Raw genomic sequence first — 14,301 nt, forward strand, 5'->3', positions numbered from 1 at the left:
CACCTGTCCCCACCTCAGTCACCTGTCCCCTCCTCAGTCACCTGTCCTCACCTCAGTCACCTGTCCCCTCAGTCACCTGTCCCCTCCTCAGTCACCTGTTCCCTCCTACAGTCACCTGTCCCCTCAGTCACCTGTCCCCACCTCACCCACCTGTCCCCACCTCAGTCACCTGTCCCTTCCTGCAGTCACCTGTCCCTTTTTGCAGGCATCTGTCTCCACCTCAGTCACCTGTCCTCTCCTGCAATCACCTGTCCCCTCCTCAGTCACCTGTCCCCTCCCGCAGTCACCTGTCCCCTCCTCAGTCACCTGTCCCCTTTTGCAATCACCTATCCCCTCCTCAGTCACCTGTCCCCTCCTGCAGTCACCTGTCCCCTCCTCAGTCACCTGTCCCCTCCTCAGTCACCTGTTCCCTCCTACAGTCACCTGTCCCCTCCTCAGTCACCTGTCCCTTCCTGCAGTCACCTGTCCCTTTTTGCAGTCATCTGTCTCCACCTCAGTCACCTGTCCTCTCCTGCAATCACCTGTCCCCTCCTCAGTCACCTGTTCCCTCCCGCAGTCACCTTTCCCCTCCTCAGTCACCTGTCCCCTTTTGCAATCACCTGTCCCCTCATCAGTCACCTGTCCCCTCCCGCAGTCACCTGTCCTCTCCTTAGTCACCTGCCCCCTGCAGTCACCTGTCCCCTCCTCAGTCACCTGTCCCCTTTTGCAATCACCTATCCCCTCCTCAGTCACCTGTCCCCTCCCGCAGTCACCTGTCCCCTCATCAGTCACCTGTCCCCTCCTCAGTCACCTATCCCCTCCTCAGTCACCTGTCCCCACCTGCAGCTGCAGCACTCTTCCAAACAGCAGTAATGATGAGCCCTGCTTCGCATGTGCCACGACCCAGGCACCATTCAGGCAGGTTCCACACGGTCACTTGCTCATCTGCTGGGACCACATTTTCCAGGGGTCACGTGCCCGTCCACTGCAGAGCCCCACACCTTCCGAAGACACACACCACCTTGGCATGTTGTCCAGACCGGCGTGTCCCTTAGGAATATAATTGGAGCCATGGGGGTCTTTCTCAATGTTCTAGTGACCACACTAAAAAGTGAAGAGAAACAGGTGACGTGGAAAAGCATGGACGGACCTTAAGTGCATATCACTAAGTGCAAGGAGCCACATGAAAAGGCCGTGAACTCCGGGATTCCAAGTGGTCACCTTCTGGAAAAGGCATAACTATGGCGATGGTAAAAGGATCGGTGGTTGCCAGGAGGCAGGGGGCGGGGGGATGAATCGGCGGAGAACAGAGGATTCTTGGGGCAGTGACGCTGCTCCATGTGACACCACCGTGTAGGGGCCCTGTCATCCTACAGGTGCCCAGACCCATAGAGTGCAGGAGCCCCAGGGCTGGCCCTGACCTGAACTCTGCACTCTGGTGGCAACCACGCGTCAGGGCGGCTCACCAATTGTACCAGCGAGTCTCCGGTTGGGGCGCTGACGGTGGGGGCAGAAGGTGTACGGGAACTCTCTCATTTCTGCTCCATTTGCTGTGAATCTAAAACTGCTTTAAGAAATAAAACCTGTGGGTTAAAATAAAGAACAGGTGAAATTAATGTTAATCGCAGCTTTTAATTAACTCCGTATATCCAAAAGATTATGTCAACATGTAATCAATATAAACATTATAATGAAATATTTTACATTCTTTTGAATGCTAAGTCTTTGAAATCAGTTTATATTTCACAGTCCCAGGGCATCTCCATTCAAAACAATTCACCGTATTTCTAGTGCTAGGCGGCCTGCGGGTCAGTGGTGCTGCCCGACAATGCGGGTCCAGCCCTCTCTGTGGCCGTGGGGACCGCCCACCCCACCCACCTCCAGCCACCCTGTTGTCTGTCACAGCTCACGCGGGGACACTGCTCCCGAACCAGCTCCTACACATGCCTTGGACCCGGCTCAAATGCCCACTTGTGGTCGGCAGAGCAACGCCTCCCACAGACGTCCACATCCTAATCCCCGGAAACGGTGACTATGCTACCTTACACGGCAAAGGGGACTTTGCAGATGGATTAAATGAAGGATCTTGGGATTATCCTGCATTATCTTCGTAGGGTCTTTGTAATCACAAGTAGGGAGCCAGAGAGACGTGAGACTGTGGTAGTCGGTGCTGTGACGGGAGGCTGTGACGGGAAGCAGAGTGGAGCGACGGGCCTCGGGGCGAGGACTGTAGGAGGTCGCTAGCAGGCGGGAGAGGCAGGGCGTGGGTTCTCCCCTGGAGCTTCCAGGAGGTGCCCACACCTTGATTAGCCCTCTATAGACCCCCTGCAGACTCCTGCCCTCCGGAACTGTAGATAACGAATGTGGCTGGTTTTCAGCCGCTGAGTCTGCGGGCCTTTGTTACAGCAGCCATGGGAATCTCACAGGCCCCCCCCAGGTGCAGTCAGCCTGCCGGTGTTTGCGCCCCCTCCGCTGCGCCTGGGGCCCTCATGCCAGGTGCTCCTCGTGCACAGACGGGAGAGGAAGGGGACCTGGACTAAGGTGGGCAGGGAGATGTAGGGATGGAATTTAAAAGCTTTAGGAGGAAAAGTCAGCCGGTCAGTGATGGATTAGACCTGGTAGTGGGGGCAGCCTAGGGGACTGAGGATGGCACCTGGACCCCCTCAGTTTGATGTCCCCCTTAGTGTCTCCCAGGACTCTCTGGACGTGCCTGTTAGCATCGCTGCTCCTGGCTGCAGAGTCTGTCTGCTTGTGTTCTCTCTCTCTCTCTCCCACCCAACACCAGCCAGCCTGTCCCCCCCATGAGAGCAGGGGACAGTGCCCGTGCTGCCCATGGATTCCAGCCTCAGTGTAGTGATGGGACACACAGCAGGAACTCAACATGCACACATCATGTGAAAGATTTGAATGAGGGGGTGAATCTGGATTCCTAGGCCCGTAGTATGGGCCTTAAAGCATAAAATGTTAAACAAATAGAGGGAATGAATGGGTGAGTGGGTGAATCGATGTTCCTCGTATCTGCAGGAGTTGGACTTGGGAGTCGTGGATATCTGAGGAATTGGGTTTGCATTGCCTGCAGGGCGAGGGGCTTCCTAGGCGCTGGCAGCTGCTAGGTTTTTTCTTTTATTTTTTATTTTTTAGATGGAATCTTGCTCTGTCACGCAGGCTGGAGTGCAGTGGTGCGATCTCAGCTCACTGCAACCTGCACCTCCTGGGTTCAAGAGATTCTCATGCCTCAGTCTCCTAAGTACCTGGGATTACAGGAACATGCCACTTCACCCGGCCAATTTTTGTATTTTTAGTAGAGACGGGGGTTTCACCATGTTGGCCAGTCTGGTCTCGAACTCCTGACCTCATGCCTCGGCCTCCCAAAGTGCTGGGATTGCAGGCATGAGGCACTGCGCCCGGCGGGGACTGTGCTTTAAATGGACCTGCCTTCCCTGTCCTCAGGGCCCTTGTACCTGGAACGCAGCTGCCATCACAAAGTACCACCGTGGTGATCTTTCTCTTGGGGTCCTGGAGGTCAGAAGTCTGAGAGTGTTTTTTTTGGAGGCTCTGAGGGAGCCTCTGCTCTCTGCCTCTCCTCCCAGCATGGCTGCCCGGGTCCTTGGTACCCTCAACCTGCAGCCACATCACCCCACTCTCTGCCTCCGTCTGCACACGGCCTTCTCTGTGTTTATCTGTGTCCCAATTTCCAAATTCTTATAACGCCAGCCATACAGGACTCAGGGTCCACCCTCATCCAGCATGACCTCATCTTAACTAACTGCATCTGCAGAGATGCTGTTTCCAAATTAGGCCACACTCATGGGTTCCGGGTGCACGGGAATTGGGGAACACTACTCAAGCCGGTCCAAATGCCTTTCCCCGGCCAGGCACAACCTCTCTGCTTCCTTCCGGGCTCTGCGCAAACATCACCTTGTCCAAGGAGCCTTTCTACCACTCTTGTCTGCAACCCAGTGGCCCCACCGCCCCTCCCTCACCATCCGCCTGCACCCCCACACTGTTGATTCTTCTTCCCACCCTCATTGCATTTGATGCTGTCATATTTTTGCTTCTTTCCTTGTTGTCCATCTGCCTCCCTCCATCTCCCCTCCTAGAAGAGCCCCTTCGTAGAGAGCAGGGGCTTTGCTCATGGGCCCTTTCTGCAGGCCACACCTGGCAGGAGCTCTGGAGTTTGCAGGTGTGAGCAGGCTCTTCTGGCCCAGGGCGGGGAGCAGGACTGAGGCCGGCTGGATGCTGGGCTAAGACGAGCAGTGCCAGGAGTGAAGGAAAGAGAGGATTGAGAGGTATTTGGGAGGCAGGATCGATAGGCAGGTCTTGGAGATGGCTCAGCAGGGTGGGGAAGGAAGGGGAGGCTTCCGCTGTGTCAGGCTTGTCAACACAACCATTTGTTTCTGCAAGGGCCCTGGAATTTTCTGGGTCTCTGGATCAGATCGATCCTCTGCTAATGGGCCTCTCTCTGCGTCCTTCCCAAAGAAAATCAATTCTCTGAGGTTTGAGAGTAAGTGCATCCTAATTACACCTCCACTGGGCTTCTTTGTTCGCTCCAGCCTGGTCCTCCCTGGGGAGGCCAGGGGCAGACAGAGGCCAGATGGGTCCTGAGGCCCCTTACCATCCTGGGGAGGGGCTGGCCCCTGGGAGTTAGAGGGCTGGGGGTTGGGGGTCTGCTCTTTGTCCTGGCCTAGGAGGAATCTTGTGGCCCTGAGGCCTGTGAGGGACACACATTCTGGGGACCTGTGGCCACATGGCCAGCATGCCCAGAGATGACAAACAGTCCACTTTTCTGGAGCCTCAGGTCCACTTGAAGATGTAGGAAATGTCTCCATGTAGAAACCACCAAGGATGTGTTATAGAAGGGCACGAAACAGCTCCCAGTGGGTGGGGCCTTTATGCTAAAGCAGCTCCAGGCCTGTCCCCTCAGCCCCCAAGGGACAAACTGGGTGAGTCTGAGAAGCACTGGCCTCGCAGTCGGGCCACACACATCAGCGCAGGCCGGGCTCGGAGCCAGGTGCTGGGGTCTGAGGCAGGCACTGAAGCCTGGTTCTAGTCCAAGGCCTCCTCGCCCAAGCTGGGGAGTTGCCCCCAGTCCCCCGAGCTCAGCTCCCCACAGCATATCTTGGCAGTGGTCGGACACGGGGAGGCCCTGCAAGGCATGCTGCCCACGACAGGAGCGCCAGGGTCGTGCGTTCCGCCCATGCTCCTCTCCCCACCGTGGGTCTGTGTCTGGAATCTGCATCGATGGAGCAGGGGTGAGATGGGAAACGCTTCCCCGAGCACCTCTCTGATCCTCTCCAGTACAGTCAGGGCATATTCTGCAATCCCAGTGTATTTTAACAGGTGATGATAAGAGGTGTTGGTTTCAGGGTCTCTGGGACTTAATCTTCAATGGAGAATTAATTCCATGTCCTGATGCATGGACGGCTTCCGAACAACAGATATGAAGCTGCCTTTGTGGCTTATCTCCCTCTCCTTGCTGGGGAGCCAAGGCGCTTTAAAGCTCAGTGTACTCTCAGATTCTCACTTGGCCAGGAGAGCCTTGCCCAGGGAGGTACTGAGTGGACAGCCCTGTCTCCCAGCACGAGCCCAGCAGACGCCACTCCAGGGTGGGCACAGTGCTTTGGGTCTGATTTCCAGCAGCTGCCCGAGCTCTGGTACCTGCGTGCAGTCCCCTACCATCCTGTGCTGCAGGTGGTGGTCAGGATAGAGGATGGGGCTCCCTGGAGGAGCTCAGAGTCCAGAGAGGGAAAGAGGCAAGCAGACAGGCCACAGGAATGCCTCAGCACAGCCATCGGCCTGAAATCAGAAGGGCCAGTGTCAAATCCTGAGTCAGCCACTTACTAACTAAGTGATTTCAGGCAGAGAACTATCCCTTTGGAGGCTCCTCTATCAGCTGTGAGATGCATACGGTAACCTAGAGCTGCCCGGCACATAGGAAGCACTGGGGAGGAATGACTGGCTGGGATTTGGAGTCAGAAGGACCTGACTTTGGATCCTAGCTCTGGACCTAAGCTCCACACCTGCGTGAGTCCTCAGTGTTCCTGAGAGAGCCCAGTCTCCTCTCCTGCCTTGTCGGGATGCACTGCCCCCAGGCAGAGTGCCCAGGACTGCACTCAAGGTGTCTGGGGCGCTCTGCCCACACGGTCACAGGGCAGGGGCTGGACACCGTGTGGGCTGATGAAGGCCGCACCTGGAGGGCACGTGGCTGATAGCTGTCCCCCTTTTCCCCCAGGTCGTCGGATTTCGGGACGTCCTACACCAAGCTCACCCTCCAGCCTGGCGTCACCACCGTCATCGACAACTTCTACATCTGCCCGACCAACAAGAAGAAGGTAGGTGCTGTCCGGGCGTGGCCACCGCTCCGGCTGCAGCTTTGGCACTCGCCTTGCGCCGCTCAGTCTGCAGGGCAAGGAAGCTGCTGCCCTGCCTGCTGTCTCCTACTCTGGACCAGGCCGGAGCGTGAGATGTTTCCTTCCCGGCTCTCGCTGCCACCCTTCCCAGTGCCACCAGACACCATTCTGTGCTTTAAGCCAGAGGCCAGGCTTTGGACGAAGGCGCCGCCTGCATACCTGGGGCACATTTGTCTTCCCCCCGGTTGGGGGGTGGCACGCATCCATCAGGGCACAGCAGGGAGGAGCTGCGGGTCTGGAAGCAGAGAGAGAAGCAGCTCTCTTGGGTTGGGAGCCCTCGGAAGGCAGTGCTGAGCAGGCCCGTTCTTCGGAAGTTAGTTGTTGATCTGGTTTTGATTAGGCTGTGATTTCCACCTGAGCTCTCCTCGCTGTTTCCTGGGTCCGGGGGAGCTTCCTGACTTTGTTCTCTGGCTGGCTGTACAATAGGAGAGAGGGGTCTTTCCAAGGCTGCCCACCGTGGGTTCCGTGAGAAGACCCCTCCTGTGAACGCGTGTCTGTGTCCTGTCCCACCGCGAGCCCAGATCGAGAGGCACCAGGACAAAGCCGTCCTGCGAATCTGACTCCGTTCAGCAAAGCAGTTCACGGTCACAGAAAGGGACTCAGACCAGTGTTTGCATCCCGGCTCCCCTCTCTGTGCCTCAGTTTCCTCAAATGGGATGTCACCCACATCTTGTGCAGGGAATTGTGAGCTCTAGGATCAGGCACCCAGAGCTCCTGCTGGTGCTCGGCATGAAGTGGGCACTTAGGCCCCTGGGCTCAGCTCTAATGGTGACTTTGAAGGAGAGATCTGAGCAGCTTGGAGTCTGTAAGAACGTCCGTAAATCAACAGAACATCCAGAAAGGGAGTTGTGTGGGATGGTGATGATTCCAAGGGTGCTGGAGCGTTTCGATGATTGTGCTGGTGGCAGGTTCACAGGGGCTCAGAGGAGCTGGGCGCACTGGCGCTTGGCAGCTTCTGCTGAGACCACAGGCCTGGCAGCAGCAGTCCATGGAACAGGGGGCCTGAGATGCGTGCAGCCTTGACTGGGACGTCTCGGTGGTCTCAGCCATGTTTGTTCATGGGATGTCCTCCCTCTTCCTAAAGCAGGTTGCTTTGCTGGTTTTGTTTTGTTTTGTTTTGTTTGTTTTCCCTTCTTGATTTCTGCTGTAGGAGCTTCCAGTTGGACAGACTTGGAATGCAGAGGTGGGGAGGATTGCAGAGGGGAGGCGAGGGAGACCTGGCCCTGGGGGCATGAGAGGCACCTGCTGGAAGGCCATGTCTTGGCATGTAGGGAAGAGGGGTGGTTTGACCTGAGCCAGCCCCCGCTTTTTCCCGGCCCCAGCCCTGGGGATTCACACACCTGATCTCTTTCCATCCCGCAGTAGCCCAAAGAGGGAGGCATCATTGTCCCCCTTTCCAGGGCAGGACATGGGACAAGAGGTGAGATTTGCTCAGTCTCACACCTGGTGGGGCAGGGGGCCGGATCTGAACCCAGCTTCCCCGAGCCCAAAGCTGAGGGTGGAGGGCATTGTCCAGGCTTGGCAGCGGCGAGGCCTGCACCTGCTGGAAAAGCCAAACCGTATGGGAGCAGAGGCAGACGCTCTGCCTTCCGGCCCGGCCGTCACCCCTTCTTCCTGGGACTGCTGTCATTCAAATTTGAGGCAAAGATGAGTGGCTTGGGGCTGGCACTGACCCAGGTGAGGGCCCACACCGACCCCAGATTCCCGCTGGCAATGGAGGAGGCCACGCCCCCCACCTCTTGGCCCAGGCTTCAGTTCCTGTCCCTCCATCCAATCCAGTCCTGGTGGTCTTCCAGCGGCTACCCTTCTCCACTCCATGCAGGGGACACTCCGCTCCTGTCCATCTGGTCACCAGCTAGGGGAGTCCACAGGTGTCTGGGATATGATAGTATCTCCAGGGTCAGCCCCGCAGGCCACGTCTATGTTTGGAAATGTGAAGAGCAAGGCAACAGGGGCAGTAACGGAACCGAGACAGACTCTGAGGCCCTGAGGTCAGGGAAGGTGTGACATGGAGACTGGGCCAGACAGCACGAGGTCAGAGAGAGCATCTTCCGCACGGAGCAACCTGGGGACATGGCCATGGCCTCCGCTGAGCCTCAGTTTCCTGGCCTGTAAAGCGGGCGGGTGGGAGGACCCATGAGATGATACATAGAATGTGCATGGGGTCAGCAGAGGGGTTTCTAGGCGGCACCAGACCTTCTGTGCAGGCCAAAGGCTGGGGCTCCGATTAGGGGTACTCAGCAGAACTTCCTCTGCAGGCGGCACGGGGGAGGCGTCTGCAGTCTTGAAAGCAGACAAACCCTGAGACAGGTTATTTGAGTCCCTGGGCACAGGCTGGATTTCAGAGCCAGGACAGTTTGGATGTTTAGCCTAGAAATATCACTGCGGGTACAGGATTGGGTCTGTTGGCGGCCTGGCGCTCAGCACAGAGGCTCAGCTGACTTTAAAGGGATGGGATGAATGAATGAGTAAATGAGTGTCACAAACAGCAGTGTGTGCTGCCCAGGAGACGCTGTAGCTGCATCGGGTTTGCCTGGGTGCAGACACTGCATTTGCAGGGTGGTGTTGAGGACGGTGCCAGCACTGGGGATTCCCCGTACTCAGTTCAGCTCTGCCAGGTGCCCCCCATCAGGGAGCTGCAGATGTCTTACCTGTAAAGGGGCCAGTGATCAAGGGTGGGCTTGACAGGTGAGCGCCTGGCAGAGCCTTACTCAAAATTGCCATTTGCTGTCAGCTGAAGAGAAGCCCCCAAAGATGTCCCAGTCCTGACCCCTGCAACCTGTGAATGTCACCTTCTATGGCAAAAGGGACTTTGCAAATGGGATTAAGTGGAGGATGTTGTGATGGAAAGGTTCTCCTGGGTTGTCTGGATGGGCTCAGCTCAGTGTCATCACAGGGTCCTTGTGGAGGGTGGCAGGAGGGCTAGGGCTGCAGGAGGAGCTGGGAGATGGAGCAGAGGCTGGGGCAGGGCCTGGATGGGGCCACAAGCCAAGGAAAGCAGGCGCCTCTGGAAATAAGTTGGAAAAGCCCAGGAAATGGACTTGCCACCGGAGCCTCCGGAGGAACCAGCCCTGCCAACACCTTGCCTTTAGCTTTGTGCCCTCCATGGCCAGAAGAGAATGAATTTCTGTTGTTTCAAGCCACGGAGTGTGTGGTGATTTGTTGCAGCAGCCACAGGAGGCTGATACAGCCACTGTTTTGAGGAGGAGCTGCAGGGGTGGGGCTGGGAGTGGGGAGGCCAGGGCTCCTGCTCTCCCCTCACCCACACTGTTCTGCCCACCCCACAGCCCCCCAGATGGAACTGGCCTCCCGTGGGCCCTCCTCCTCCTGCTGACACATGGATCCTGATTCCCGTTGGGCCCCAGGTGGCAGGGGCAAAGTCACAGGTGCAGACAGGGCTGGGCTTCTGGATGCCCCAGTTTGGGACTGTTCTTACCTCTCCCCACCCACCTCCTCACCTCAGGACAAAACTGACCCTCTCTTGGGAAGGCCATGATCCCCTAGGTTGGAGCCACCAGGAGCCCCACCAAGGGCCTCGGTGAATCTGAACTTGTTGCTTCCAGAGCCCCTGATGCTGCAGGAACTGCTGTCTCGGAGGCAGGCAGGGCAGTAACAGTGCGGGGCCAAGAGTGCGGTGGACACAGGGCACCGGGGAGTGGCAGGGGAATGGGATGAGAGGCTGCCCTGAGGCCAACTCCCTGGCTTTTCTGGCTGGGGCATAGGGGCCTCTGCCTGGGTCTGAGTCTAGCCCTGCAGCCTACCTGTTCTGAGACCTTGAACAAGTGTTAACCACCCTTGTTCCGGGCTTCCTCACTGGTGAAATGAGGATAGTAGCAGTGTCTATACTGTAAGGCTGATGGAAGTAATGAGGTGCTCCTTGTCAAGTGCTCCAATCGGGGCCTGGCCCAAGGGAAGGCCCCACGAGTTACTCGTTATTCCTCTAAGGATAACCCACTGTTATCCTTAGAGGGAAACACTGAGGCCCTCCTGGCCAGCCATCTGACACTTTAGGTTAGGAATTGGCTGCAGGGTGACAAAGCCTCACACGTGTGGCCCCGGTGGGCTGTGTCTATTGGAGGGACCAGACGTGGCCGTGGAGCAGAGACGTCTGGATGGCTGTGCCAGGCATGGGGGGCATTGCCCTGGCCCTGCTTATCTGCACCTGCCTGGTTCTGCTGCGCCTGGGTCAGGCTGCTTGCTCTTGGCATGGCCTGCCCACACCTCTGTGTTTAGAGAACACATGAATTCTCAGTGATGGGAACCAGGGCAGCAATTTGTTATCTAACTAACAAGGAGGCATGTGTTTCCCTGTGATGCTCCTGGCAGCGCGCTTCTGCCTTGGGAGAATGAAACATTGGCTCCTGTCTGCAGAGGTGGGACGGGCCACATGCTGAATGGGACTGGGGACAGAGGTCGGGGGGGGCCAGAGAGCATGTGGACTCAGAGGCCGAGGGCAGCAGAGAGCCCGAGCTCCAGGCATCAGGCTCTGCTGCTCCTTCTCTAGTGGTACAAACTGTAGGCAAGTTCCTAATCTGCCTGCGCCTCAGTTCCTTGTCCGTAAAGTGGGGTCGTGATGGTGAATAAGGGTTACTTGGGTTAATGCATATACGGTACCTAGAATCAAGCCTGGCACACAGTTTGATAGTGGTCTTGCAGCAAGTGGGAACTCAGGCTGATTTGGCTTTAAATGCATTTAGAGGCAGAAAAGTCACAGTTATGATTCCACATAGAACGAATTTGACTTTACATGTCAAGTAAGGAGTGGGGCAAGCCAGAGAAGCTGGTTAAAGCAGAAAAAGAGACTCAGGGGTACAGGGCTGGTCTTCAGACACCTGCATGGTGGTCCTAGGGAACAAGAGCAGCCCATGACTGGGGCAAAGGCCAGGCGTCATTCCTCCCTACTCCTCAGCCGTGCACAGCCCCTGGCACTCAAATGGAACTCAGGAGAGAAGGATGTGATGGGCTGGGCTGGGGCGCGTCTGGGAAAGATATTTCAATGTAATACGAAGCAAAAATGCCCTTTATCATTGCATGAAACTTATCCATTCGGAGTTTCTTGATCCCTTCTGCTACCCCCTCGGGGATAATTTTCGGTGTATCAGACTTTCGGCCGGAAGCAGACGTCCCCATACTCAGATGTGTGGGCGGGGGCAGGGCCCGCCTCGGGGTCACGATTTGTTCACTTCTATTACCCAAAGCAGAAAATGGAGGCTCAGGGAAGCTGGAAGAGTCGTCCAAGGTCACCCAGCCAGTAGACAGAACAAAAACAATCACTGACACATGATGCTTGAACCCAGGTCTGCCAGCCCCTACAGTACCCCTCGTCATGCTCCGGGCTCCCCAGGCACCCTTGCAGCTAAGTTCTAGCGAGCTGGTGGGGCTTGCTGTGTCTGTGCGAGCACAGCCCTGCCCACTTGGCTAGAGGCTAGAAATCAGCAGCTCCTTACTGCACACCGGGCGCAGTCTGAGGGCTGCTGAACTGTGTAACTCTGGGCAGATCCCATCTCCTCTCTGGGCCTCCATTTCCCCATCCCTTAGATGAGGCAGCTGAACTGATCTAGCTCCACTATCCTAGCCTCTCCTGGTCTCCTCCTGGGGCGATCCTCTGGGAAGAGTAGCAGCCATGAAAGGGGATGCCCGTGCCCTGGCCATCTCCGTGGTGAGAGGGCAGCTTGAACGGGGTCTCTAAGCCCCTCCTAGCACTCACACCCACCCATTCAACAGATACGGGGCTGAGGCCCTACTAGGTGCTGGGCTGTGTGCTTGGTGCTAGAGAGAGCCCTTCCCTTTGTCCAGTCTTATAGAGAGCAGATACAGATTAGGTATCTACTATGCACTGGATCCCTTGCTGGGCACTGGGGAGCAAAGGTGAACTGGACAAACAGCTCTAACCTTCTAGAGCCTCTGAGGGTCTGGTGGGGCCCTAAGAAACTGAATCTCCCTGCTGCACGTTTATAGAAAGAATGAGAAAAGGGTGGCCAGATGCAGTGTCTCACGCCTGTGATCCCAGCACTTTCGGAGCTGAGGCTGGAGCATCGCTTGAGCCCAGGAGTTTGAGACCAGCCTGGACAACATAAAAAAATAAAAATAAAAAATAGCCAGGCCTGGCATGTATGGTCCCAGCTACTCAGGAGGCTGAGGTGGGAAGATGGATTGAGCCCAAGAGGTTGAGGCTGCCGTGATCTATGATCCTGCCACTACTCTCCAGCTTGGGTGACAAAGTGAGACACTGTCTCAAAAAGAAGAAAAGGGGGCAAAGTCAGCCTTTAGCCAATAGAGGATTGACCCGGGTGACTCTGATTGGGAAAAGACCACTTTGTTTACAGGAGTGTGTGCCGTGCCAGGTCCGCCTCTCTGTTATTGGATAACGGATAGGTTTTGCAGGAAGATGTGAATACTATTAGGAGTCCATTTAGCAACAATTACAGGCAGAGCAGCACTTTATAGCTTCTTGGAGACCACTTTGCAACCTATCTTAGGAAATGAATTCCCTTTTATTTTTGTCTGACCTGCAGTAGAATCAGCACCCCCTGGCCTTGCTGCTCCTGGCCAGGCATCCTACTATTGTCATGGCCGGACCCGAGACCCTGGGGGCCCTGAAGACCCCACACATTCCCTGCAATGCTCACATCAGCTTTGGGCCAACAGCACGTTCCCTTCTGACTTGGCCCCAGGAACCCTGTGGCACGGGGAAGTGTGAAGGCACGGCCCAGAGGAGCTGGCCCAGGCATGGAATTTCTTCCAAGCATCGTGTTTTATATGAAAAATTCATGTGAATTTGCATCTTACTCCATTATATATCAGTGTTGGCTTGAATATTAAAATCACACACACACATTTTCACCCAAAAATCTTTACGACAAGCTGGTGATCTGGGAGAAGGCCAAGTCCTGGGGCACCCTGGCCCACGCACCATATCACCCGGGCCCTTGACCCCAGATATGAGAAGCACAGGGTTAGGACAAAATCCCCATGAGTTCACCTCTTCCCTCATTCCGCTCACTCGCCCGTGTCTTCGTGGGGGAACTGCCACGTGCCAAGCACTCAGGATTGAGCAATGAATCGAGTGAAAATTTTGTTTTTAAGAAACTCAAAGTGTTGCAGAAAGCAAAAACTTCCACTTGGCAGAGGCGGTGTGGTCATGATAAAGAATGGCCCTGTGTCCTGAAGGCCTTTTATGAAAGGCCTTTTATGAAAGTTCAGCCGTGGTCTCCAATCCCTACAGCAGCCCTGCAGGGTAAGGATGCTCATGGGCCATCGCACAGGCAAAAGAAATTGAGGCCCAGAGAGGCCAAGTTGCTTCCCCCAGGCCCCATGGCGGGTGGGCTGCCGAGTCATGACGTGCCCCAGGTCTAAGGGCCCTTATCAGTGCTGCCCTGTCACCACCCCCCAAAGCCTTCCAGCAGCTCTGTACAGACACCAAAAACCTGTGCTTTGGGCACAGTGCCCTGCCCCCAGGGGGAAACCTGAGGGGTGGGGCACAGGCTCTGGAGCTGTGGATCCCCCAGTACAGGTTCCCAAGTTCTCTGGACCTCAGAGTCCTCACCAGGAACACAGGGTGGTGATACTGCCTGCTCTCCAGGCCCCAGCTTCATGGGACTGTGCCATTCAGGCCAAGCCGAGTCCCAGGCTCCTCTTGAGGCTGTGCCCATGTCCGCTTCCTGTGGACTCTTTGAGTGCCTGCGAGAACACAGGAGTCCAGTACTTTGTTCTGCTCTTTGTCTGTGGGTCTCTCTCCCACCCATGTGTAGGGTGGCCGCTTGCTTCCCCACCAACTGGGCTCTAAGGGCTCACCCTCCCTCCTTGTCTTCTTCCTTCTCTTTGTCTCTCACGGTCTCTGTCTCACTCTCTTCCCTCTACTCCGAACCCCTGCTTTCAGCCCTACAAACTCCTTCCCAGTGCAAGGCCCCGC

The 14,301-nt window shown here is 56.3% G+C and overlaps 1 protein-coding gene across 1 annotated transcript in view; it reads left to right on the plus strand.

Annotated features, from left to right (window-relative positions):
* The window catches only part of SORCS2 (sortilin related VPS10 domain containing receptor 2), a 549,615-nt gene that overhangs the window by 333,745 nt on the left and 201,569 nt on the right, over positions 1–14,301 (plus strand). Inside the window, exon 3 of the mRNA XM_031664830.1 lies at positions 6,212–6,311. Coding sequence (XP_031520690.1) covers positions 6,212–6,311 — 100 coding nt within the window. The remainder of the gene's footprint in view (positions 1–6,211; positions 6,312–14,301) is intronic.

This window comes from Papio anubis, chromosome 3, assembly GCF_008728515.1.
Source record: "Papio anubis isolate 15944 chromosome 3, Panubis1.0, whole genome shotgun sequence".
Taxonomy (NCBI): Eukaryota; Metazoa; Chordata; class Mammalia; order Primates; family Cercopithecidae; genus Papio; species Papio anubis.